The sequence below is a fragment of the Quercus lobata genome, chromosome 1 (genome assembly GCF_001633185.2).
Source record: "Quercus lobata isolate SW786 chromosome 1, ValleyOak3.0 Primary Assembly, whole genome shotgun sequence".
NCBI lineage: Eukaryota > Viridiplantae > Streptophyta > Magnoliopsida > Fagales > Fagaceae > Quercus > Quercus lobata.
The window spans coordinates 13,290,535-13,316,201 of NC_044904.1; the positions used below are offsets into that span (position 1 = coordinate 13,290,535).

General features: G+C 37.4%; 2 protein-coding genes across 3 annotated transcripts; both read right to left on the reverse strand.

Annotated features, from left to right (window-relative positions):
• Positions 1-207: 207 nt before the first annotated feature.
• LOC115979813 (peptidyl-prolyl cis-trans isomerase CYP71) lies at positions 208-12,150 on the reverse strand. Of its 2 annotated transcripts, XM_031101872.1 has the most exons (14): positions 11,842-12,150; positions 11,648-11,733; positions 8,952-9,040; positions 7,773-8,012; positions 7,522-7,643; positions 7,172-7,247; positions 6,920-7,027; positions 6,658-6,834; positions 6,264-6,481; positions 5,779-5,911; positions 4,669-4,892; positions 2,469-2,622; positions 1,514-1,679; positions 208-543 (listed from the first exon to the last, which is right to left on the reverse strand). In XM_031101872.1, the coding sequence occupies exons 1-13, from the start codon at positions 11,991-11,993 to the stop codon at positions 1,596-1,598; spliced, it is 1,863 nt and encodes a 620-aa protein (XP_030957732.1). In that variant the 5' UTR covers positions 11,994-12,150; the 3' UTR covers positions 208-543; positions 1,514-1,595. The 2 variants fall into 2 exon arrangements, with proteins under 2 accessions (XP_030957732.1, XP_030957735.1); XM_031101875.1 differs by lacking the exons at positions 11,648-11,733; positions 11,842-12,150 and having other exon boundaries at positions 7,773-8,020; positions 8,952-9,041.
• An 8,127-nt stretch (positions 12,151-20,277) lies between these two features.
• LOC115979827 (serine/threonine-protein kinase D6PKL2) lies at positions 20,278-24,896 on the reverse strand. Its single transcript, XM_031101886.1, has 2 exons — positions 24,254-24,896; positions 20,278-21,784 (listed from the first exon to the last, which is right to left on the reverse strand). Exons 1-2 carry the CDS (start codon positions 24,823-24,825, stop codon positions 20,983-20,985), a joined length of 1,374 nt encoding a protein of 457 aa, XP_030957746.1. The 5' UTR covers positions 24,826-24,896; the 3' UTR covers positions 20,278-20,982.
• Between the last annotated feature and the right edge of the window lie 771 nt (positions 24,897-25,667).

Genomic DNA, 25,667 nt, shown 5'->3' on the forward strand with positions numbered 1-25,667 from the left:
AATAAAAGAAGTCCATTCTTTCTAAGGGCAAAACCAGCACTCGGAGTCAAACAAAATACACAAAAGCAAAAAAGGATGGAAAATTCTCATTTTGGTCTTGCAATTCTATAGCTGTTCTCAGCTCATCATAGGTTAAATATAGCCTAGAAAATCAGAGATAGATAGAAATAAAAAGATGAGCTATCATTAAGATGCACAATCTGTTCATGAATTTTAACCCACTGTATCTTTCTTCTACCATTTTTTTAATGAATAAAACATTATACAAATAGCAACATACAATTATCTTTTAAGTAAAATGATAATAAAAGAAAAAGTTTATCTCATGCAAAACCTCCCTCCCAAATTCAGGAAGCATTAAGATAACATTCCAAATACAGGTTAACTCCCTATCAAAAAGAAAACTAAAACTAAAATTTAACAAGAGAAACTATTCGTACATAGACAAGATCCCAAAATAGGTTCAGCAAGACGTTTTCAGCTAAGGCTACAAATTCAGTAATGTTACTCTTTGATTTCCTTTCACATGCAAGCACGGCATACCTGGCAAAGGAACATAATCTGCTGTTAGCTATAATAATGATTGCAGGTAATATGGAGGAAGAGGAACAATTGCACATTCAATGGAATGGAAGTTTTAGGTGTTAAGCAAAAATCCTTAGTTTTGAGATCACTATTTGAGTGGTCACACTTGTTTGGAACTAGTGTTATGAATTCAATTATAGAAATTACAAACCCTCTCTTTTTTAGTGTAATTCTTCCAAAATGTAATTTTAGGAGTACTCTATGTACACACATGGCTAGCCCCAACTTATTTTTTTAACAATCCGTAGTTAACTCCAAAAAAATTTGGGACTATGGCTTGCTTCTTCTTGTTGTTTGCGTATACATTTTTTGTATACATAAGGTATCTCCTCTTTGTCAATAAAAGCTACTAAAAAAGGTTGTACTCAATATACAAAGCTCCTCCTTATCAATAAAAGCTATTAATTACCCACCAAAAAAAAAAAAAAAGAAGAAGAAGAATAAGCGTAAATGGTTGCTTACAAATATAAACAAAAAATCTAGGTGGTAGGATCCTTTTTTTTTTTCCCCTAAATATTTCTAAGATAATAGAAAATGCAGTTATGCAGTCAGCCAGTCACATTGGTAGCAGATTTCATGCAACCTTTATAGCAGTGAAGTTTCCTCACAAAACACAGTGGAACTTTACCCCTCAAGGACCTATACGCCATCAGCGGGCAGTTTTCCATTCTTCATTCAATCCTTCAACAGTTTTTAACTCCTATCTTCCTCTACTTTTCCTTAAAAGTTACCATGACTTGGTAACTTTTAAGTGAATTTTGTAGTGTGCCTTTGTGTAAGAACCTCATCCCCTCTCCCCTGTGTGTATATTTATTTCTCAAAAAAAAAAAAAAATATATATATATATATATATATAAACATAGAACCTCAAATATAGTCCCAAGTGAACTGCAGGTGGCTGCCAAAAGAAGATAGACAAGGCATTTACCTGACAATCTTTTGCAGCCAAAGGACATTAATGAGGACCACAAACCAGATCTCGACAGATCAACCACCAGAAACGAGATACTTTAAGACTTGGGAACAGTCACATTTAGAATTTTCACATCTTGGTATGGCCTATCACCCTTATCTGTCTTCACTTTCTCTATAGCCTGTCAACAATGTTCAAGAGTTTCAGACATTGGTCAATCTTTGATTTTTAGATTCTTAAAAGGAAACAGAGAAACGTACAAACAAAATGTAACAATAGATCTTGTATATGTACACATGTAACATGTCCTTGTGCCTTACATGTGTGAATGGGTATGAGCTTATAAACCCAAAGAATTATTGGAAATTCCCACATCCAACAGCATAGAATCTCTCTTCAGTTTTATTATGGTATTGAAGGTTATCGAATAAATGGCCCAAAGTTGGAAAATATATGTAGCAATAGGTGCCAATCATTCCAATTAACAATCATGTTTTGTGAAGCTTTATCACATGGGGGGAGGGAACAATATAGCAAAACAAAACAGGGAAAAAAAGGGGTAAAATACTATTTTGGTCCCTAAATTTTACTAAAAGTTTGTTTTTTATCCCTAAACTTAAAAAAGTTCTTTTTTTCATCCTTAAACTTTGTAAAGAGATTTTTTAACAATATAGAGACAAAATTAGGGATTAAGAACTATTTTCAATAGTTTGAGGACGAAAAAGAACTTTTCAATAGTTTAAGGATGAAAATAGAACTTTTTAAAGTTTAGGGATGAAACCCAAAATTTTGGTAAAGTTTAGAGACCAAAATTGTATTTTACCCCCAAAAAATCATGTTCTGCACATCTTGGACAGGTTATTTGGTGTGTTTGTGTGTCCATGCATACTGCATATGCAAGTTGAAGGGAGATATACTACAATATTCCAGGTAATGAACAGTGACCACATTAGTGCAAACTCAACTATACCTGTACAACATCCATTCCCTTTATAACTCTAGCAAAAACCGTATGCTTGTTGTCCAGCCAAGGAGTAGCCACTGTGGTGATAAAGAATTGAGACCCATTAGTGTTTGGGCCTGCATTTGCCATTGACACGGTGAAAGGCCTGTCATGTCGTAAACTGCAAAAAAACACAAATGATTCATCCAATGTAACTTCTACTTAATACACAGAGAATTAACTAAATAACAGTATCAATTGCAGAAGCAAAAAGAAGTCTCAGTTAGTACTTGGTAATGCAGTTCTAATCAAAGAACCAAAGATTTATTTAAGGTTCCACTCATACCCAACCTATTGCCAGTCATCCAGCATACTAGTAAAACCAAACTTTTTCTTCCAAAACATCTAAATTCATTGAAGGTCCATCAAAAAACCAAACAAAAAAAAAACACTTAAAGGAAGGCAGACCAGGGCCATTCTTTTATACATGCAAGATCGCAACAGCATCAATGACAACAAAACTCAGCATGACATGAGTTAGGGCCACAGATACAAGATCTATTCCAGTGCCATCGGAATGAGGAAACTGTGGATCATCTCCTCCTCCATTGTCCTATAGCTCACTCACTGTGGGTTTATATGTTTCAGATCTTTGGGACACAATGGGTCATGCTAGGCTCTGTGGAAAGCTTGGTGTATTGTTGGAGCTATTGGCAGGGAAAATTTAATTCAGACATATGGAATATGGTTCCTAGCTGTTTGATGTAGATTGTTTGGACGGAAAGAAATCGACGCTCTTTTGGGGATACTGAGAAATCCTTGGTTCAATTACAACCTCTATGCCAGAAGAATTTATTTGATTGGTCTAGGTGTTGGGGCTTCTCGGATTGATCCACTATCTTGGAGTTTATTTCTTCTCTTAGTATTGCACTTTTAAGTTTTTTCTTGTTGTTTGTTGCATTTCCTTGTGTTCACTATCATGAACACCTTGTATTTGCTTTCTTTTGTTTTACAGTTTGTTTAATAATACTCTTATTACCTATCCAAAAAAAAAAAAATTTTGAAAGATAGGATTATCAACAAAGACTAAAGGAAACTCGAGTACAAATAAGTGGTTTAGCTCAAAGGAAAGCAGGATATTTTCAACAATAATGGAAATTATTACAAAAAATTGTGCCCAAAGTTCACACCCTAACACTTAACACACCAGATAGACCCTCTTTACAGTGAAATGTCTCAATTGTCACACAGGATAGACTCTCTTTATAATGAACTGCCTCATTCCTTTATGCATATCATAATCTAGTGTAAATTAGGGTTGCAAGCAAACCATGCCATTAATGAACAGCTTGGAGCTCAGCTTGATAAAGTTTGTTTGTGTTTGTATATTTATGCTTGTGAACAAGTCAACAAACTCTAGCTTTAATTTCAAGTTCGTTTAATAAACAAGCCAAGCTTGAATAGTTTTGAGCAAAACTCATTAAGGCTTGTGAAAAAGCTCACACATGGGCTTATCATGACTCAATAGATCTACAATTGATGGTGAGCCTTCTTAAAATCTTAATAAAGATAGTTTGGTAATTACTATTATTATTATTATTATTTTGGTAATTAAAATCTTAATAAAGATATTGATGACTAAAGATGACAATATTTGAAAAGCCCAAGGAAGTGTAATTTGACTATCTCTTAATTTTATCATTTGGTGGATGCTTGTAATCTGTGTTCTTGAATGTTTTGATCCCCAGCTGTATACATCGTTTATGCTTGGGTGAGTCTTTTTTAATGATTGAATAAAATTTTAATTACTTATCAAAAAAATAAAAAACAAAAAATTGGTCAAACCCACACTGGTAGCCAATGTTAAAGAGAGGAAAATCTTATTCTATGAAAAACACTCATTTTCCATCCATTTCAAAACTTTAATAGGGTTAGGACAATAAAGTCGGTAATTGGGACATGTGCTACTATGCAGGTCCACCACCTTAATTTAGTAAGTTTATGGAAGGGATTGGATGCTTCATGGTTGGTGTTAGTTTGTTGTTCACATGGTGAGCTCTAGTCAATCTGTGAGCCAGCTTGAGCTGGAATTTGAGGTTCAGATTGAGCTCAAGCCTGGATAATTCCTTACCAAGCTGAGCCTGAATAATGTGAAACTTGGTTTCGGCTCAGCTCATTTGCATCCCAATGCTAAATGCTTGTCAAAAAAAAAAAAAAAATGACAAACCTCTTGTGAAACTCATCCTCAAACTCCCTGCCCCAAATAGATTGCCCTCCGGTGCCATCTCCCAAAGGATCTCCTGTCTGTACCATGAAGCCTTTGATGACGCGGTGAAAAATGAGATTATCATAGTAGCCATTCCGGCAGTGTGTTGTAAAGTTCTCCACAGTTTTTGGACATTCCTCTGGGTACAATCTCATGTGAATATCACCCATTGTGGTATGCATAATCTGGGACAAAAAGAAATGGAGCAGAAAAGATAAGAGAACATATCACACAAAGGAGAGCGCTCATGCAGACAAGGTAAAGTGATGCACAAAATGGCATGAAAAGAAGAAATACTACATCCACCCATCTTGAAATGAATTATACTCTCTACAAGCAGATAGTAGGATCAAATCTACAAAGTGAACCACAAAAGAAAATATTTATCTAATTTCAGTTTGCAGGATGTCAACTCAAAAATTGAAACAATACGAGACTAGGATGGATAAGATATAAGATCCAGTGAAGAGATCTTGACACCCAACAATTCTCCCACCATCCAGAATGAACAGAAGAACTACATACAATTTGACAAGAAAACCTATAAATAATGCTTTGTCTCTCAAAGGGCTTTTTTTTCAGGATTGCAATTTAAATTTGTTTTTCTAAATATAGGTCATTTCAGAATCAGTGACACAATTTCGGAAATGTAAAATGTGCAGGCCACTTAACAGTTAACAAATCAAAACCAATAAAAAAAAACATCTAGAAATTTTCCATAGTTTTCAAATACATCAAAAATCTTGGCTGGAAAAATGTTTACTTTTCCAGCAAATGGCCCATAAATAGTTTTTTTTTTTTTTTTTTTTTAATACTTAATAAAAATATGCTTTTTTTGCGCATTTTTCATTCCACAAAAATTTTTTTGAGACAGGAAAATTTCTAGTAACAGAATTTCTTCCTTTTTTTATTATTATTTATAAATACCCAAAAAAAAAGAGGTCTGATACAAGAAAACAAAAGAATTTCCAATTGAGCTCATGCAAATAATTCAACTACAATTTTTCTTTAATTTGATTGCAAGAAACAATTTTAATCTAATTTAATAGGAAATACGGAAAGAAAACTCACCACATTGTCAGGAAGAGATGTTGTCACAGATTTTCCAATATCTGACGCAGCTAAAAGTTCATCAGGAGGAGGCTTCTCATTAAACACATCTCTTCCCTTAGTTGCATCTTCAGGCTCCTCTGGTTCTCTTTGACTATCAGGACCATAGAAAATGTCAGAATTAAGACTAAATGGAAATATAGTTCTTAATACTTATTAATAAATAGCAATCAAATGAAACAGTACTCTGAATGCATTTAGGAAAACGGTTATTCTCAAACACGCTTCCCAAGGTTAAAGAGAGTACTCGCTAAACATCTCACAAATGATACACCTACACCCTTCTAGACAATTCTAAACTTCACCACAATTAAGTTCATGATATGTAATTTGATGGTCATCAGTACAAACCTGTAACCAGTTGAACATACTAGTGCATGCCTTCCAGCAATAACTAAATTCAGGCAATGGTAACATTATCAGTCAATAAGTGCAAACTCTCATACCTGAAAAGATATATTCTGTGCTTCTTGAAAGCACAACATAGAAGAGTGGGATCCGTCAAAGGCTCTTTGCTCTCATTTACATTTGCTGCAGCTGCAGGAATTTTTCTAACTTTTTTACTGCTTCGGTCACCTTGATATAGCGCAATTCTCAAAAATCTATCATTGTTCTCCACCTTTCCAAGAATTCGGGCAACTTTATTGGTGTGCAAGTTTACTACCTAATAGTAAAACAAAAATAGGACAGAGGAGAGAGAGAATGATGTGTTAAAAATGACAATAAGATTATTCAGCAATAAAAAAATGACAATAGGACAAAAAAGAAGCTTTTTTCTTGGTAAGAAAAATAAATTAGAATATGAGTTGTATTGCCAATTACATGACAATAATATCTTACTTTTATCCCAAGGAGGGCTGCGTATATAATAAAATTAGAGCTTTCATCAAAGACTGCATTTGGTTGTGGTGCGCTTTCTGTTTTCTCAATTTCCTTCTCAACAGCCATTCTTCGCCCAAAATCAATAGCTTCCAACCGATATAAGGGAGCATCACTTCTCTGAAGATCTTGTGCCACCTTAACAACAATAGAGACATGATCATCAGAAGAGTTTCCAAGACAAATGTAACCTTAATGAAATTCCAATAAAAAACTACATTACCTCAAGGGATTCATCATAAACTCGTCTTAGTTTACCTGTTCTGAACCAAAAAACTCTTATCCTACGATCAGGTGATGTAATCACAAATTGCTTACCATCTGGACTCACCTGAAGGGTAATACAAAAAAGTCCACCAGTGAATTTTTATATATAAATCAATTAAAAAAAAGAATCAAGAAGATTAAGCATTCACAAAATGCATTAAATCCAACAGTAGACCAAAAATGTTAAAAGTACATGTGTACATAATACCTCAATAGCAGAAACAGAAGTTTTGCATTTCACAATTTCAAAGAGATTTGTATCACTTTTCAATCTAAAATTCACCCTGCAAGAACCATATAGTAGAAGCACAATTAGAACATCCAAGGCACAGGAAAGATTTGAATATCTAAAAATGAAGCAATAATAAACGATGATTCCAATATTAGGTTGTATTAATCCATTCCAGACACAATCAAGCCATTTAAGGAAGAAAGTTATTCAAGAAACATACAGGAGTACATCAAGTAACATAAAGACAAATTCGAGCCTTATGAATTTTTTAACATAAGTAAAAACACAACACCAATATTTTTTTAAGAGTAGAATAGAGCGTATACTCATTTTCTGGGAACTGAAGTGTAGCGGGGCTCCAATACTCAATAATTCCCTTCACATCAGCAGATATCACAGCATCAAATACAGGGTTGTACTTCATAACTTTTACCGGGCACAAATGTATCTGAAGAGGAAATAGAAACCAAAAATAAAATATAAGAGACTAACTAAACAAACTTAACATGTATAGTGAATATATATATATAATCAGAAAATTTTGAAAAGTGTGCTACTTTCAAGGTTGCTAACACACCTCTTTGGAGATGATCGGTTCATTTGAACCAGATCTAGCATCATATATGTGCACAAATGAGGAGTTCCGATCACTAATGGCAACCCTCGCTTTGACATCACCTTGTTTGTAGACCCATTCAATGGCACCAGGAACAAATTGTAGGCCAATCATGACCATCATATCATAGTTGACCACATCATATATCTTCACAGAACGATCATTTGAAATAGTACCACAAAGCAACCCATCAACGCTAACCTGCATAGCTGAAAAATGTCACGGTTGATGACAGCACTAATGAAAAAAATTTGACCACTAGATAATCAAAACACAAAAATATCAAATAGATAGATACTCTAACAAAAACTGCACACATCAGCACTATCCAGCAAAACTTTGAAGAGAATGCCTCTTTTGCTTATGATCCACATACATGAGGACTAGCACAAAGAGTTTTGAAGGCAAAATATTGCACTGGGCCAGCCATGATGGTATAGTTGCTTTTACATTTTCTTTTTGGGGGTTAAATTTTGTAAAACATGGAAGTAGTAATTAATATGCCATATTTGCACTTTACCATAAGAAGTTAAAACACGATTGGGCCACTTCTTTTTTTGATAAGTGTGATTCGACTACTCTAAATCGAACTAATCTGTATTTTAAGATTATTTGAGAAGTAGATTGAAACAGTTTGTAGTTCTCCAAAATACAACTTTGCATGCATTTTTATATTGAAAAATTAATACAGGTCATAATCTGCATTTCTAAACAAGATGAACAATATTTAGGATACTGAAACTCAGGTTGTGCGGGCATATGTGCCTTGTCTATGCCTAAACATAAATGACTTCACTTTTTAAATTAAAACTGGTACTTATTGTGGTTGTTTTAACACATCACCAGTAAAGATTTTGAATATGAAAGTAGCCTATGATGTTGCAGACTCCAAAGTAAACAATGTTACTCTTATTTCATAGCTTTCAACTAACAGCAATCCAAAAAGAATGACCAATGACATGATGCTATGAGCAGTACTAACTCCATGAAACAAAATCACACATATGCATAAAAGGAAGCACATGCAATTTATGCATATACATAATTTATAAGAAATGAATTGAGAATCAAAGTAAGGATTAATGATAAACAAGATTCCACATGCTTAAACAAGGAGTCATATAAGGAGAAATAACTCACAGCTATTCCTTCAATTGGACCGAGATGGGATCTAAAATGCTTTGCAAACTCAATACCGATAGGCTTTTTCTTCCAGAACTTCAAATGCCCTAATCAAAGAGGGAAGGGAAAAAGGGTGAGAATAAAGCAATCAGACTGATAAGTTAAGAGTAATTTCATCACACGCCCATCCCATTAGATACAATATCCCAACGTGATCTGGCTGTATTGGGTGACAATGTTACGGCATATATTCCACTAGACTGCTTTGAATCAATAAGCATATGATATAAAGGAAAATAAAATTAGGGAAATCACCACAACAACCAGGTTCATTCCACAAAGTGATAGAGTAATTGATACTCTTTTCTTTTCTTTTCTCTTTTGGCTAAAAATAGAGTAATCGATACTCCATTCAAATAAGTTAACTGAATTTTATCATATTCCAAGATATCACTACTGACAAAATATGCTGCAAGTATAAAGAGCCCATTCACTTCAAACTACAAAAAGTTCAAATAAGTATTGCACTATTGCTTCATTTCAATTTTTTGGACAATTAAAACAATACCATAGTATTGTCTAGTATTAAGCCAATGAACTCCTGCTTATATAGCACCTCTTCCCCTATAACTGTGGAGGGCAAGGTCATGGCTTCCAGACCATTGGATGTGTGTAACATACCAATTAAAAAAAAAACATTGTCTTACCATTTCAAGTCATCTCATATGGCCAAAGGAAATATCTAGCATAAGAAATTCTCTTTTAATAGGTAAACCAACAATTAAGGCAGCAAGAAAAGTCACTTTTCCCTTTCTTGACCATGCAGCTTCTTATCTTGAAATAACTAAAGGCTGCAACAACTTGTCCCAATCAGAACCCAAATTTTTTTTCTGTCACCCCTTCTACTCATTTCACATGAACAAACGCCCTCAGACAACTTTCTCACTTGTCTCAAACATTACAACCTATATAACTACATATGTTGGCACCACATCTTTTACCATGAAGTCTCAACTATGATCATCACTATCTCACTTAAATTTATGCACAAAACCATCTTTGAATCCATCCTCCACTCCATTTGATGGTTGACTTCAAGCAAGCATTTGCTGCCATCTCAACTACTTTAACTTTAAAAAAAAAAAATAAATAAATAAAATTGAACCTCAACTACTTTAACTTAATAACACATCACACATTCTTGAGTGTTGCTTACATTGGAATCACTCAAAAGCATCTTCCCATATATTGTACCTCACATTCAATTAGAAAAAAGTTGCTAACATGTGTATCCTTACTGTCAATCCTTTCCCCCCCTATTTTTCTTCAAAATAATAATAATAATAATAAAAGCAAAGTGTAAAACACACATACACATGTTCAGAAACTGTTGTCAGTTCATGGAATAGAATTTAGTATTATTAGCTATCCCCACCAATAGCCCCACCAAACAAAACTATCGTCAAATAAATTGAGTGCTACTATGAGAAAAATAAAGCAGGTTCAGTCAGTCAAATAAACAGAAAAACTAATGTAAACGAATAATATCCTAAATGGTTAAATAATTTGGTCCAAGACTTTGTATTGTTACAGCACCCAACATAGTTTAGCACATAATTTCTTTCAAATTCCATTAAGTAAATTGACTTGGTAAAGAGAATGAGGATGATTATGACTATACGTGATACTGCCCATATTGTTTGGACTGGGTTATATTGTATTGGTGCGTGTATGTTGTGCTGACATGTGTTGAGACCCACACCAGGCATGCGCTAGGTTGATTTGGACCGTATAAGCCATTACAAGAAATCTTAATTGTAACTTAACTAGTCTTACAAAACAAATGTGGATATTGCTTTACTCGATTCATGACAAATGGTATCATAGGCAACCTAGTAATGTTGTATGGCTTGGAGACAGTGCAGCACAACATGAAACCTGAGAACATACATCAGTCATTTATGTGGGGAAGATTGTTACACCCTAATTTGGATTGGATTGGATTGGATTAGATTCTATGAGTGCATGTGTTGTGTGGGTGCATGCTGAGTCTTAGCTCTTTTCTCAGGTTGCGACACTATGAGACAATGAGTGACGATCACGATGACAAGACATCCAACTTCAAAGGTCTTCTCCCCCCGCCCCCCTTTTCTTTTCCATTTAAAGACTATGCAGTCTCAAGATACAAAAGTATTTCAAGTTGGAGAATGCAAAGTGCAAAAATCTAAAACATTTAAAAACTTCATCGTCACCTTCATACTGATTACTCTCAAGTCTCAACCACTCATTGTTCACCAGGGTTCACCTAGGTGATTCATATATATATATATATATACATATAACTCAGGAACCCTTTGTACTCACCTCTAGCTAGTAGAACCTACAGGCAACTCAGTTGCCGAGTAATCCAGGGGCATTTACACTAAGTATCCGTTTGGGATCAGTTTATTTTGCTGAAAATATTGTAGATAAAGGTAAAAGTTAGCTGAAATAGTAGCTGATGAATAGTACTAAAAAGTGTAATAAGATTCATGAATAGTAGCAAAAATAAGTTGAATAGTAAAATAAATTGGCAAAAATAATCCATGTCAAACGCACACTAAACTTATATCCAATGCTAACTAAACAACCACATAAAAGAAGTAACACTATATCACATAATACAAATTTCTACTAATTAAGAGAAAGCACAAAAACAATGTGTGTGGTTTTACCATCAGCGCTTCCAGTGATGAAGAAATCTGCTGGAGAGACAGCCACATGCGTGACCACGTCGCGATGCATGTAACTTTTCTCATACCTGTAAAAGTGAAAAACCCCCAAATTCAATTGAGTTTCTGAAGCATAAACCCTAAACCCTAAACCATGTTTGAAAGAATACAGAAATTGCAGAGAAACTGAAGCTTACATGTTAGCGGAGGGAAGCGCGTCGAGATAGGCCTGCTCGAACTGGAGGGGTCGCTTGGGTCGGGCGCGCGGGGCAGGACCCGGCCCGACTATGGGCTCCTCTTCGGTCTCTGCTGGTGCAGAGCCTACGGCGCCGTTTTGAGGTTCCTCCATTCTTCTCTATTCGCTAGCGTTTTCTGGAAGGAGAATTCAGAGCTCAAAAAGTTTGGGGATTTTGATTTTGATTTTGTGATTCAGAGCTTCAAGCTGAAGTGAGCTGAACTGGCTTACAAGTTACAAGTACAACTATGAGAGCTTCTTCGTTTTATGACTGTTGTCGTTGAAGCTTCAAATTGTTTAGAATTCAGACGACAAGTGAACTGCCGTCGTTTTGCCGTCCCAAGCTCCTTGTGAACAATTTTATTTTGTGACGTGACGACTACGTAATCAAAGGTATTGTTTTGGTAGAAAACTAGATATATATAGAATGGGCCGGCCCGAGACTTTTTGAGGCCTTAAATTGAAAGCTGATTTTTCATAATGAAAAACGAAACCGGGTTATTGGGTAACGTTGTTCTAGTAATATTATTTGTATTTTTAAAAATATGGATGAAAAAATATGTAAAAATACGTATAATATTATTTAAAAATTGAAAACATGTATTTAAACACATGTACCAAACAGGCCGCTAATGATTTAAAAACCAAAGTCAAAGCAATGAAAATTGGAAGAGCCAAAATGAAAGTAGGTCGAAAAGGCAACACTAACAGCTGCTTAGCAGAACTTTAGGCCTTGAGAGATGGGCTCAACTTTGCTTCTAATTTAGGAATTCTATACATTTTTTTTAATACAATATAAAAATTTTACTCTAGAATAATCAAAGTGCATATGTATGTAAAGTTTCATACTGGAAACTTGAATCTTAACATTTACCGTCCCACACCTCACAAGCACTTATACTTGTGGAGTGACCATCGCACCAAGAGTATGCGGCAATAGGAATTTTATACTTAATTGTTGAAATGGATGCTTTGTTTATTGTTTAATTTATGAAGAATTCTGCTTCTAACCATCACTTGGAGCCTTTACTTATTGATTGCAAGAACTTTCTAATGGATGCCTTGGACTCAAATTAATCACATCTACAGATAAGCCAACCAATGTGCTAATGCATTGACAAAACTTAGCGCTAATTTAAACTCTGTTTTTGTAACTTTTGATCACCTACCTAATGTGGTGGATAACTTGCTTGCTCTAGATAAAGTAACAAATGTTTGTAATAGACTTATTTCTATTTATGTTTAGTCTAATATATTAGCCATTTTAAACCCCCCCCCCCCCCCAAAAAAATCATGTCAAAGTGGGTCAATTCGTTATGACATGAGCCAATTTATATTAAACACTACCTTGCCAAAAGTGTTTCAAGTTCAATAGTCGTGTCAAACATTGTCACCTGACTCACCCCTAAGTTCGAGTAAGGACAAGAATTGAGACCAAGTGTTTATTTTGGAAGACAATTCTTGAATTCATATAATTAACCCAAAGAGCTCTACTCTTTAATAATCCCTTTTCAAATTGAATTCTGATAACGAACATACACTTCAGAGTTTGACTTTTCTATGAACTTTATATATAAGGATTGTATTGACATTTATTAAACCTATCCACACAAAAATATCATAACCAGAATCCCTCACTGACACGACTCAATGACCCTCATAGCTTTCTCTTCCTTTGTTGTAGGTGTCCACCAATCAAAATCTAGTTGTTCAATCAACTATACATCAACAATTTCATAGAATGTATTAATTTTAAAACTTTAGTACATAGACTTGCATATTCCTTAATTATGTCTAAATTGACTACTAGTTTATCGTCTTCTTGTTTATTTGTTTTCCTATAAAGTTTTTTTCCTCATATGATTTTATTTATTTATTATTATTCTTAAAAAAACTAACAACTGAATCAAATAGTTGAACTAATGGCTCAATAGTCGAATTAGTTAACTTTTATGCCAATTCCTTACCATGTTCAACACAGGTTCAATAACTATATGGGTATTGTAGGGCGTAAATGATTTATGGGCCAAGCCGAGGAGGATTATGGCCCAAGTTCAACAAAATAGACTTTGGGTACCGCCGAGGGTAGTTCAGTCCTCGGCAGACCCAAAGTTCCCCCTCGTAAAGAAGGGTAAAAATGGTATAAAACTGAAACTCGGAAAAAAGATCTAAAATATCCGGGGAAAGCTGCTGTTATTATCATTTAATGTTCTGAACCCGACAGGGCCGCATTCTTTGGCTTTTACAACCACCCCCAATGACTTTGGGGGATAGATTGATGGGACAAGTATCAGCCTTGGAAAGATTGACCCTACACGTGGATGAAGGATAAATGGATACAGGCGAGTATAAAAGGAAAACTAAGTAATCTTGGGAAGGGGCTGGGAAAAATGGCCAAGAAACGAGAGCCTCCTAGCTCACCTCCAGGAGAAGTACTCTAGGGGTGACGATCGTTTAACCTTGTATGAACGCCATGAAAAACCCACCGCCTATCGATCAAGGCCTAGCCTTTCAAACCCACGCTCTACAAATGATATTGTTAGGGTCGTTTTACGTGCGAACCCGACATTGTTACGGTCCGCCACGAATCGTGACCCTACAATTGGCGCCGTCTGTGGGAAAGGCTTGCGTGTTGGCGCAGGTGGTAGGTTGAAACAGTTTCTCTGTTATTTCTAACCGTTGGTTATAGAGTTCAGGTATAAAATCTCACTAGGGGCTACGTTTCTTGACGAGGGGCTTGGCTGAGGAGCTAATTCCCCTAAAAGCTAAAGCTCCTCGTAAAGAACAAACTAGGCGCTTGGTAACGTTAACCGTATAGATAAACTCAAGGGGCTTGGCTGAAGAGCTAGCTCCCCTAGAGCTAAAGGCAAGCCAAGGCCCCATACAAAGAGAAAACTAGGTTTTGGACAGAACCAAGGCATTGCATAGTCATCGGACTCAAGCCTGTGGGAAAACCAACTACCTGGATGTGGAAAACTAGGTTTTGGACAGAACCAAGGCATTGCATAGTCCTCAGACTCAAGCCTGTGGGAAAACCAACTACCTGGATGTGGAAAACTAGGTTTTGGACAGAACCAAGGCATTGCATAGTCCTCGGACTCAAGCCTGTGGGAAAACCAACAACCTGGATGTGGAAAACTAGGTTTTGGACAGAACCAAGGCATTGCATAGTCCTCGGACTCAAGCCTGTGGGAAAACCAACTACCTGGATGTGGAAAACTAGGTTTTGGACAGAACCAAGGCATTGCATAGTCCTCGGACTCAAGCCTGTGGGAAAACCAACTACCCGGATGTGGAAAACTAGGTTTTGGACAGAACCAAGGCATTGCATAGTCCTCGGACTCAAGCCTATGGGAAAAACCAACTACCTGGATGTGGAACCAACTATGGCACGTAAACCTCAAAATCCATCCGAGGAGGACTCCTAGTTCACAAATGGGTTAATACCTTGAATGCATAGATTCCACAATCTGCCCTCGGTACGACGCAATTCATTACCCAAAAACACAATCAAAGTCCCTCGCTACTTAGCTACCCTTTCAGACGAATTATTTAGAGATTATCGTTCTCGGACATTGGTCTAACATGCATCGCGTAGTACTCAGCGCTTATCCCGGTTAGTTCCAAGAATTTAATTTATTGAAAGTTATCATTGTTATACTTGATAATATTTGTGAGTTTGAATTAGTAGGAACCTGTATTAAAGCATTTTTTCTGCTCGGAATATCCTTAAGAGCAAGCTTGCATTTAATATTCATGCATAAAGTAGTTGTTACGGAGAAGAAAGATATGTATAGAGAAATGGACTCCTGTTCTATTAAGACAAAGGAACAGTACAGTGTACAATGAAAAACTGAAACAAGCTTACACTAAAGCTGACTACATAAGTAAAGGGAAATACAAGCGAGTGGAGAGAAAGCCGTGGGGACAGCTCAGAGGAGAGGTTGGCTACTGCGCCAAGTTGTTGTCTAAGGAAACTATTCCTCGACACTTCTGCATGCCCATAACTCAGGCAGCCAAAGAACCTGACCTCAGGCTAACACCATCTACAGAAAAGGCGCAGGGAGCCGGAAGTTGGGAAGCCCCCGCAAGAATTTGCCGGTTACAAGGTAGACAGTGCTGATGGTGGAAATTCCTTCTTCGGACATACCAAAAATCTGGCATGACCAGAACCTGCTTCGGATTTTGACTGAAAGGGGGGGAGACACCCTCCCCCCTCCGTAGAAGTGTAAATTTCTCTTAAGTTTATGCTTTCTTGGCCCGTGCATCACTCCTTCGAGTCTCGGGAGGACACGGCGCCTCCGCGGTGGAGAAAGTTCTTTTTCCCTAACCCTCGCCTCAAACATGATTTCCTAAAGGAGGAAGCTGAAGGATTTGTGCGTAGGAAAAGTAACTTTCTCTCCTATTTTATATCAAAAGATAAAATAGTAGCATTTAATTCACGCAGCGTCCCAAGGAACGCTACAGACAAAATGTCTCTGGCTCGATTTCCAACGTCGTCTGCAACCCTGAAGTTAGAGGAGTCTCGAGAAGGCGCACCTCGAATACTGGGACGCCCAAAAAGTATCGCGTGGCCTGAGAATACGGAAATACCCCCTAATTTTGGGCCCAGTCAACTCACGGCCCAGGCCCGATTCAGCACAAGGGCCCGGGGACAGAACCTAGGTCTTGAATGGTCCTCGGACTCAAGCCTATGGGAAACCAAGTACAAAAGATGAAAATTACAAGTGTTGGACAGAACCTAGGTCTTGCATGGTCCTCGGACTCAAGCCTATGGGGAAACCAAATACTTGGGTAAGTAAAGGTTTGAATTTCGTAAGATGGGCTACTTGATAAAAACGTCAAGTCACTTCGTCTACGGCTTAAACACCATAGAAGGTTAAGGCCAATAAGGGGGTAAGGAAGGTGGTGGGACGCCTCAGCATTTAGTCGTATAAGAGGGCTATTCATTTGGCAGGGGATATGTCCTCGGACGGTTATTTCTCACACGGCATCAAGCCTTCGGTTCTCTCCTCGGCTAGTTCCGGGTAAGTACTATTTTTTACGGGTCGGCCTTATTGTGCCAAGCACTTCTATTAAAGCTATGGCGACATCATTTTATTATCAAATATTTTGGTCTTAGTCGTCATTGATTTAGATGCTATATTATTGTGCCGAGCAGCGCTTGCAAATTTATGAAAACATAGAGACATAACATGCGAAATAAGGTAGACAACAATTTTTATTAATATAAAAAATCATTACAACATACAAAAAGGGGCTCAAACGAGCCTATACAAAATGTAAACTGCCTAAGCAACCATTACATCTGTAGTATAGAAAAGTAAACTGTCAAGCGTCTTTTAAACTCGTCTTTTAAACTCGTCTTCAAAGTTTCTCCAATCTCTGCCTCATTGCTGCTCATACTAAGAGAGGGACTCACTTTAAAAAAGAAAATGAATGAAGAAGAAGGAAATAGTAAGGAAGAAATCAATGACGAAGATGAAGGGGATGAATAAAGAAAATGGAGGACATGAGTAAAGAAGGAGGAGAAGAGGAGAGAGAGATGAAGAGACAAAGAGAGGAACAAAAGATAGAAAAGAAACAGCACCAGGGTGGAACTGGTGCTGGGAAGACAATAAGAAGAGGGAGGGGGAGGGCACCAAGGAGCAAAAGAGGGAGAAGCAGGAGCACTTAGCCCCTGCCTCAGCCCTGACTCCTAACACGCCGGTGCCATATTAGGTACGCTCGTGAGGAGCCGGATGGTAACGATCTTGGGTGTTCTCGACTCAGTCACGTCGAAAGTTTGACGTGACGAGTCCCTGCTTCGGATTTTGACTGAAAGAAGGATGAGGTTGATTTTGAGTCTTCGCCATCCTTGTCCCGATCGAGCCATGATAAGCTTTATCGGAACGTGGCGTTTTTGGGAGGGGTGGGGCTTTTGCATCCCTTGTTGTTATGGTAAAGTATTTTACGATTAAGAGTATAAACCAGTGAGTAAACCGAATCCTAAGGGAGGCTAAGTATTCCAGAGTCGCAGGGGGATGAAAAGGGATTTTTGGTAAAAACAATAACCTCCTCCTGTCCTACTTATACAGAGGGCGGAGCGGGGGGCATTTAATAGGTTCAGATCTCCAAAGGAATCAGCAAACCCAAACACGCCGGTTCCACTTCTCCACCCCATCAAAATAAACCGTCGAATTAAAGTAGTCTCGTAAATAGTGATTATTCAAAGCGCGTTTTGGATACCCCAAGCGATAAGAACGCCTCAAGCGCGAAATTAAAAACTATCTCGTAGACCGGTGAATCTCTTGGGCATATGAGGAACCGCTAGCATGTTTAATAGGCCGAATGGATTGGGCCACAGGAAGAAGTTTGGCGTCACCAAAACCCCCCTGTCCAGCCCAGAGGTTGGACAGCCGGGTTTTGAGGGGCTAATGTAGGGCGTAAATGATTTATGGGCCAAACCGAGGAGGATTATGGCCCAAGTTCAACAAAATAGACTTTGGGTACCGCCGAGGGTAGTTCAGTCCTCGGCAGACCCAAAGTTCCCCCTCGTAAAGAAGGGTAAAAATGGTATAAAACTGAAACTCGGAAAAAAGATCTAAAATATCCGGGGAAAGCTGCGGTTATTATCATTTAATGTTCTGAACCCGACAGGGCCGCATTCTTTGGCTTTTACAACCACCCCCAATGACTTTGGGGGATAGACTGATGGGACAAGTATCAGCCTTGGAAAGATTGACCCTACACGTGGATGAAGGATAAATGGATACAGGCGAGTATAAAAGGAAAACTAAGTAATCTTGGGAAGGGGCTGGGAAAAATGGCCAAGAAACGAGAGCCTCCCAGCCCACCTCCAGGAGAAGTACTCTAGGGGTGACGATCGTTTAACCTTGTATGAACGCCATGAAAAACCCACCGCCTATCGATCAAGGTCTAGCCTTTCAAACCCACGCTCTACAAATGATATTGTTAGGGCCGTTTTACGTGCGAACCCGATACTGTTACGGTCCGCCACGAATCGTGACCCTACAGGTATCATTAGATAAAAATTAAAAAAAAAAAAAAACACACACACACACACACACACTACCCAAAAAACTTTAATTTTTACGAATGACATCTTATTATAACCAGAATCCCTCACTGACACGACTCAATGACTCTCGTCGCTTTCTCTTCCTTTGTTGTAGGTGTCCACCAATCAAAATCTAGTTGTTCAATCAACTATACATCAACAATTTCATATAATGCATTAATTTTAAAACTTTAGTACATAGACTTGCAAATTCCTTAATTATGTCTAAATTGACTACTAGTTTATCATCTTCTTGTTTATTTGTTTTCCTATCAAGTGTTTTTCCTCATATGATTTTTTTTTTTTAATTCTTAAAAAAACTAACAACTGAATTAATAGTTGAACAAATGGCTCAATAGTCGAATCAGTTAACTTTTATGCCAATTCCTTACCATGTTCAACACAGGTTTAATAACTATATGGGTATCATTAAATATATATACATATATTAAAAAAAAAACACACACACACACTACCCAGAAAACTTTAATTTTTGCAAATGACATCTTATTATAACCCTCATCACACTACTCAATGACCCTCATCACTTTCTCTTCCTTTGTTGTAGCCTATAGGCATCCATCAATCAATATCTAGTTGTTCAATCAACTATACATCAACAATTTCTTAGAATATATTAATTTTAAAACTTTAGTACGTTGACTTGCATATTCCTTAATTAAGTCTAAATTGACTACTAGTTTATCATCTTCTTGTTTATTTGTTTTCCTATCAAGTGTTTTTCCTCATATGATTTTTTTTTTTTTTTTTTAATTCTTAAAGAAACTAACAACTGAATTAATAGTTGAACAAATGGCTCAACAGTCGAATCAGTTAACTTTTATGCCAATTCCTTACCATGTTCAACACAGGTTTAATAATTATATGGGTATCATTAAATAAATAAATAAACACACATACGGCACACTACCTAAAAAACTTTAATTTTTGTGAATGACATCTTATTATTATATTGCTTATCTTACATAATCAAACTCAAAAGTCCGAAATTGCATAACTTGATAGCAATTATGCACCAAATACACCCATAGACTCCTTCCAAAACAAGAAAAAAAGAAAAACCCATTGATGGGCCAATAAATTTAATCACAAGGGGGACCCAAAGTTTTAATTACAAAGACCAGATAAAAAAGGCATTCTCAATCCCATAAAAAAAAAAAAAAGATGAAGCATTTCCAAGTTCCAACTTCTCTACGCTATAATAAAGAGATATTAGTCAACATTGTAGTTCAGTTCACACTTCTTAATATTTTCCAAGAGAGAAGTCTATGACTTAGATGATCTTCCCAAACCCAGCAATCAAATTATCACACAACATTTTTTTTTTTTCTTTTCATTTTTTCTTTTAAACGATACTACAGTGAACGAGGACAAGTATCATGCGTATCACCAAAAAGAAAACAAACTAAAGACTGGCTATCCTGAGCACTGTGCCCAGCCCCACATTTTTTTCCTTGCACAAAGCAGATCACGTGGTGGGGACCTGTTCTTCGCAAGCAAACACACAACCCAGCACGATGCATGCCCTTGGGCATGGCTCCGCCCCCGCGATCGGCGGACAACCAACTACGCGGTGCCACCGGCTTTTTCAATATCATCCATCCCCGAAGTCAATATCATTGTTTATGTTTTAAGTTGTCGGGATCCAAAGTTTCCACACTCTAGCGTTGACAATGATTTCTATAGCCCTATAAACCACCAAAGGAATTTTATTTTCCAAAGACACAAAATATTAAAACAAAATGGAAATAGGAAGTTGACAACCGGTTGTCGCTATCATCGTGTGAGATTGAGAAACCAAAAATATTCTTGTTCAATTTTATCTGCTACCCATCAATTTCATGCCTACCTTGCTTATCGCAAGGCTTTCAATACCTATCTGTATGATAGCAACTCTTCTAACCTCCCAATAATTCATCCATATCTCACTTCCTAGTAAACTTTCTAATCTACGATCAAATCAAAAATTCGACCAATCAAGTCATTAGCTGTACTTTGTATTATTAGATCTTTTTTTTCTTCTTAATAATATTCCACTGAAGTCTCAGGACAACAAGTTTCATGTGACAGAACTTCTTTACTAAATGGGGGAGGGATATAAGGTGGGGGTGTACATCTTAACAATGCCCAATTGACCCCTTGGAAAAATGGGTGGTGCTTGATGGCTGAGGCACCCATTGTGCACCCTAGTCGCCTTGCCGGGTCTTTAACCAATAGTTGTGATATGAGGTCCTTAGCCGTGGCGGGCAAGGCAGGTTCTTTTGGGAACTCGAGGGCTCGAGCCACGATATTAGCTAAGGTTAACTCGTTGTCCACGCCCCTGAAGGGCGTGACCCCATAAAATAGTTCAAATATAAATATCCCTAGTGTCCACCAATCCACAGCACTACCATGCCCCTCACCAGACACAATCTCCGGAGCCAAATACTCGTGGGTCCCAACGAAAGACATGGACCGAATATCAATGGGCTCGGCCACAAACTCAGGCCCACCTCGATGGCCCAATTTCTTCTTCTTTTTGCGTTTGGGGTGGAAGCACGATACAGCGGGGACTATACAATTGGGAATAATGCATGAAGACGAAGTGAATGGAGGTGGATCCATTGGGTAGTAGTCCTTTTGTGGGGCCACGATTGGTGGGTTTTGATCAGAAATTATCTGAGCCGTTGATGTAGAGCTGTCACACTTTAATGATAGATCAAAGTCGGTAAGCATGATGTGGCCGTCGGATCGAATCAACACATTTTCTGGCTTTAGATCTCGGTATACAATCCCCATCATGTGAAGGTACTCTAGAGCTACCACCACCTCTGACGCATAGAATCTGGGGACACAATTTATAGTTTAGTATTAGTATTATTATTAACCGACAGACTCATTATAAGATTAATCACTTCGACAAGTCAAACAAGATTAATATAAGAAGAAGAAGAAGAAGAAGATAGAATAGGACAAGTACAATATTGTTTCCACGGGGTCCCCATGGTTTTTGGACAGAGAAGCATTTACCACCCAACATGTTCAATTAAATTGCAATAATGTCGCATGAAAAAACAAATTGCAACAATGCCAATAACCGTGATTTCCCCTGATAGGTCACTCATTGATCCTCCATTGGGGCACGGGGTACAATTAAAAATATTAATAAAAAAATCTATGCACTCATATAATTGTGATCAACTGATTTATTATTAAAATCTAAGGGCATAACTGGACAAGGGGATGGAGGCTTCAGAAACCGAGTGAGACCATGTTGTATTCCACTGTTCCCAAAAATTCTTTGACCTTTAAACAGCTAAAAAATTTTAATTAGTAAAACACTAACATATTAGTACAAAACTAAAATTCTACAAATAGAGAACAATTTTCAACCCCAATAATATGACTTAATTGATGAAATGGATTTGTTGTACTCCTTTGTTTTAGAATGTTGGTGTGTGTCTAACTTCCATATTTTGTTTAAAAAGATGAGATTTCACAACTTCACATCAGCAGAAAAATTCATTGCAAGGCGTTGTGCGCTTTTGTTTGTTGTTACCATATTGTTGTTTATACTTTCCAAATGTGTTTCATCAAATCTTATGGCAATTTGCAAGGCGTTGCCCACGTTTGTCACCGTATTGTTGTATGCTTTCCAAATATGTCTGAACGGTTGAAGAAAATCACATAATTCATCAAAACCCATTGCAAAGCAGCCCATGATCCACATAAAACTCCCAAGAAGAATAGGAAAAAAAAAAGGCAAAACAACAAAACAAAAGTAGCAATAAAATAGATGCTTATAGAATTTCTAGAAGTGGCGGGAAATAAGGCAAAGAAATATATTTAAAATCAGCCAAAAAAAATAATATCAACATGGGGCCAGAAATTTACCCCCAAAAAAAAAAAAAATTCCCAGAAATCCCGCGAAAGATAACGGAACCCAAAACCAGAATATATGATATACTGATTTCATGGACATACCAATAATCAATCTCATCGAAAATAATATATATACTTTTTGTTTTTTTTTTAATCTTCCAAAGTGATTGCCATGAAAAGACATATATGCCCTCCCAGTTTCTAGAAAAGCACAACTTGAATTATTAATCATATAGCTTTTTTTTTTTTATAAATAATAATTCTATTTAGAACTTTCAATGATAGCAGTAGCACTATACATGCGTTAGTGTACCACAAACTCCTTCAAACCACAAGCAAACCTATCCATCCCATCCACCTGTTTAATTAACAGCCCTTAGTGCCTAGTGCCTAGTGCCTACTGTCTATAGTACAAAATCTAATAAATCCCAAACCGACCGTACCCCTAAATGCCTAGTCAGGCTCAATTCCAAAATCAGTGCGTTTCATTTAAAGTGCAAACCTTTCTCATACTACCTACAGTATAGCCCAACGGTTACATATTTGTTAACCAATGTGAATTTTAATGTCTTTGTTTGCTCTTTCTATCCAAAAATAAATATAAGTTACTTGTTTGCTCAACCAACAATGACACGAAGTTCATGTAACGCAATGACATATGTCTATGCGATATTAATGGTCTAAATTAAAGGAATATCAGTGCACTGGTTGAGACAACCTCCACATTAAATTAATACGGAATTGGAAACGACTAAAAGTTAGTGATATAATTAATTATTACTCCATTAACCGTAATGGGTAGCCCTATATGACTAGATTGTCCATTTGAGAGAGTAATTATTAGGTGCTAACTATGTCCGTCGCTAATTAAATTCATAGCAAAATATCGCTATATTCTAGGAAGACTTAATAATTTCTTCCATTTAACTTCCCGGAATTCAATCATTCCTTGTAGCTCGGACCAACTACATAACCATCACGTGACTGATGACACGATTACAATTTCATAACATGATTTTTGTTTTTGTCTATAATAGGTAAAAACGGAAGTTAATATCATGGGTCAATTTAACAGATAAAAAAATTAAAATTTATTTTTTCGCAAAGTGACTGACGCGTAAACAAATAATTAGCTGCATCTCAACAAAAACCGATCAGCCAGCCAGCCAGCAAATACAGAACTGACACAGCTTTGCCAGTGGGTCCATCTCCGATAGGAATCAGCTGATGGTGGGCCCCACAGGTGACCGTGAAATAGCACACAGGGAATCCCAGCCTCTCCTTCAAATTTTCGAAATATTTAAAAAGAGGGGGCAAATGAAAAATAAATAAATAAATTAAGCGCGTAAGTTGTACTTATTATAATTTTTAGTTACTTAGTTATTAATGAGAGGGAGAGAGAGAGAGAGAGAGTGTGTGCTAACGTGCGCACCTGACTGCGGATTCGGCGAAGCGTTTAGACGGTTGGCGTTGACGGTGGACGTGGAGGTCGCCGCCGGGGCAGAACTCCGTCAGCAGGCAGAGCCACTTCGGCGCGTCGATGCTCGCGTAGAGCGTGGGCAAGAAAGGATGGTCCAGCATTTGCAGAATTTCCCTCTCCGTCCTCGCGCGACCTTCTTTGCTTCGGCTCGCCAGTTGCTTCTTGTCCATCACTTTCGCCGCGAAGAGGCAACAGTTCGTTTCGGTTGTTTTCAGTTCGGTGAGGTGGACGGAGCCGATGTCGCCGGAGCCGAGTCGGGCGACGAAGCGGAGGTCTGAGAGGGAGAGTTGGCGGGTCTGGAGCTCGGAGCGGATCCGGTTGATAGCGGACCAGCAAGGGTCGGAGGAAGGCGCGTGGTGTTTGGTGGTCGAGGTGGAGCCGAGTGAGCCGAAGGAAGCCGTGAGTGTGGCTTCGGAGCCGGAGCTCGTGCTTCGGTTGATGTCGGCGGTGGTGTTTGTGGTGGCTGTGGAGGTGAAGCTTAGGCTTTGAAGGTCGTCGGTGAAGTCGTCTAGCCATGGCTCCATTTTGCACAGAAAGCGAGAGTGAGAGAGAGACAGAGAGAGAGAGAGAGAGTTGCGATTGTTGGAGAGAGAGACAGAGATAGGGGGGGGGGGGGTTATGAAGGTGGAGGGGAAGTTGGAGGTAAGGGGTGTTGGGCCTAAAAGGAGCCTTTTGGGCCATGTGGGGTTCGGCTTTTTGGTACACGGGTGGGCCGGATTTTATGTGAACATTGCTTAATCATAACTACCTTTTATGCTAAACTGCACAAAAATTAGTACTCTTTGAACAATTAAGGGAAGGTAATGCATCCTAGTCTTATAAGTTAAGGACTTAAAAGGGTTCTAAATAAAGCAAATTTGGTTGTGATTAGATTGAGTTTAACTCAATAAGATGGTTAGTTAAAAACAAATCAAATGTGTACTCAAGTTTGAATTAATTGATCATGAACCGAAGAAGATGGTAGATGACTAAGTTTATTAATAAGCATTCGCATCAATTTGTGTAAAAATTCTTATCTATTTTAGCATAATAACATATTTTTTCTATTTTACATAACTAATTTTCAAAAATATCTATATCAGATTATTTATTATACATTATATTTTATTCTTTGTTTATTATTATCTTCATAAAGTTCGAGACAAAAAAAGAGGAATTTGATGAGGTTAGAATTGTTTTTTTTGAAAAACGATATATAAAGTTGCAGAAAATGTCTATATTTATATGGTTACTGTAATAACTTTGCAAATTTATATATCTTTAATTTGCCTGATGTGAGTGATTTTGGAGCTTAAATATGTTAATTTTACACATTTTTCTACATATACTGATGCAAATGCTCTTAAGATGTATAAATTTAAAAAGA